We start from the raw sequence: 2,067 nt of genomic DNA, 5'->3' as shown, positions 1-2,067 counted from the left end.
CATAACACGTCATTAAATGATTCGCGAGAAGAGTGCTTTCATTCACAAGAAGGGTATCTGACTATCTGTACGTCAACCAATTGACCGCGGAACTTCTGTAGCTCATTCTGAAACAAACTATATAAATAACAGAGCTTGATAAATAAAGCTACATTTGTTAGCATCGTAGGTATTAAAACGTCATCATCGGTGACGGTTACAGCTCGTAGCGTACATAATAATATACATCATACACGGCAACTTCGTTGTTACAAGCGAGAGTAATTTTAAATCACAGCAATCGAGGAAGATGACATCAATAGCTTCGGCTTTGCCTTTACCACAATTAACGACAAACGAAAGCCTCAGCCATATTGTCCATCAGAAAGATGCTATTGCACAAAACGTGCACGGTACGCCGGTTGGTATAAAATCTAAGACCGTCTTACAAACACGCTCCATTGCTCGCGTATCTCCTAAGAGTCGTAGTGTTGAAGATGATTCTAGTGACGCAGAAGCTGAAGTTGAACTCACCGCCCAAGCACTACGTATTGAGGCGCATGAATCGTACTCACCCCCCCCGAAACGCAACCGGGAGAGACCTAAGCACATCGACAGGAAAACACACAACGAACTCTTGCAGAGGTCGATGCCCCAGAATCAGACTAGAAGCAGCTTGTACGGGTGGAAAAAGCCAGCAAATGTAAAGGAATACAAAGGCACTCCAGCAACACCGTTTGGTCGCCGTCCGCCAGCAGCTTTCGGTTTGCCTAAATCCAAAAAAACTGGTCCACACATATCCTTTAGTGACCTCGAAGTTGTACACTACACATATTCGTCTGGAGAATACGATCGTTCAATTCGGGGCAAGCAGACAACGCACCAAACCTCAGCAAAGAAAGTGTTGACACCCAACAGTATTGAAAAAGATGCGACGAGCGACAGGGAAACAGTTGGAAACGTGTTGGCCCAAAAGCTTTTGACAGAACCTCCTCCTGGTGTTGTGATTCGCTTACGGAAACCGGGAACAGACAATCCTAACAAAGCAAAAAAACGAATGAGTTGGGCTGGAAAGGGGATCAAAGATATATTTCGAATCGGGTTGGCTTCAGATAGTGCCAGTAACAGCCCCACAAACAAATCTTCTAAGACTAAACGTCGACAGAGTAGCGTCGGTACGCATATTTCTGATATAGAACCCAATGTTGAATCTGTACGTGGTATGGATCCAACTATTCGATCAAAAACTGAAGGATCTCACAAATTGCATCAACAGGATGCTGGAGAAGTCAGTGCTTCGCGGTCAAGACGACTCAGTATGTAAGTAACCAAGTATAGACACCAAAATAAACAAATATAGAAACAACTGATCAGCCCAGGATTGTACGCATTTCTATCCGTTGCGTCTTCTCACGTACCGGCGACACATCCTTGAAAAATTATATATTTTCAATTAGCGTCCTTTTTTTGCGCAGGTATGGCACAAGCATATCGAAAACTTAATATCCTACGGGAATATAACATGTTTGCGATCGTTAGGAGGGCTCTGTGTAATTCGACAGCGCTATTTCGTCCTAGCGTCGAATACACTTTTTATCACAAGGACGAGTATAACAGAGAGCAGGGTTTTACGATTAAGACGGCTTAGTCTATATAAAGTTAAAAAAATGCCTGACAAACAAAAATGGAAAGACCGGAAGGCATCAACATAGAAAGCTTCTATCTGTTGCTATACCATCATGCAAGTCTGCCACTTTGAGCAGCGACAGAACTCTGAATGAGCTGTATTTTTGATACTTCCGAGAGAAGCAAAACCGGATTCACTGTTGTAAACGTCTCAGCTTTTGTATTCTTTTTTACAACATATGGCGCATTGGTGCACAGCAGTGAGAATCAAGTCTTTCCCGGGGACCACATACTGATCATACGGGGGGCCCGGGGGGGGTCACAATTTTTTTCTATGTAAACACCCAAAATCGATTTTGAGAGCAGTTTTGGGCTCTATCTACGCAACCTTATATAAATAGATCAATAATAATAAGATAAATTTTTGATGCGGACATTTATAGAAAATGTTCTGCCAAAATG

At 42.7% G+C, this 2,067-nt stretch overlaps 1 protein-coding gene across 1 annotated transcript; it reads left to right on the top strand.

The window, feature by feature from the left end:
- Positions 1-289: 289 nt before the first annotated feature.
- On the top strand, positions 290-1,303 carry SARC_03074 (hypothetical protein; the record flags this gene model as incomplete). The annotated part of the gene is made up of 1 exon (XM_014303126.1): positions 290-1,303. One exon carries the CDS (start codon positions 290-292, stop codon positions 1,301-1,303), a length of 1,014 nt encoding a protein of 337 aa, XP_014158601.1.
- Between the last annotated feature and the right edge of the window lie 764 nt (positions 1,304-2,067).

The sequence above is a fragment of the Sphaeroforma arctica genome, assembly GCF_001186125.1.
Source record: "Sphaeroforma arctica JP610 unplaced genomic scaffold supercont1.150, whole genome shotgun sequence".
NCBI lineage: Eukaryota > Ichthyosporea > Ichthyophonida > Sphaeroforma > Sphaeroforma arctica.
The sequence above is the reverse complement of the archived record's forward strand: the minus strand, read 5'-3'. Positions and strand labels throughout refer to the sequence as shown.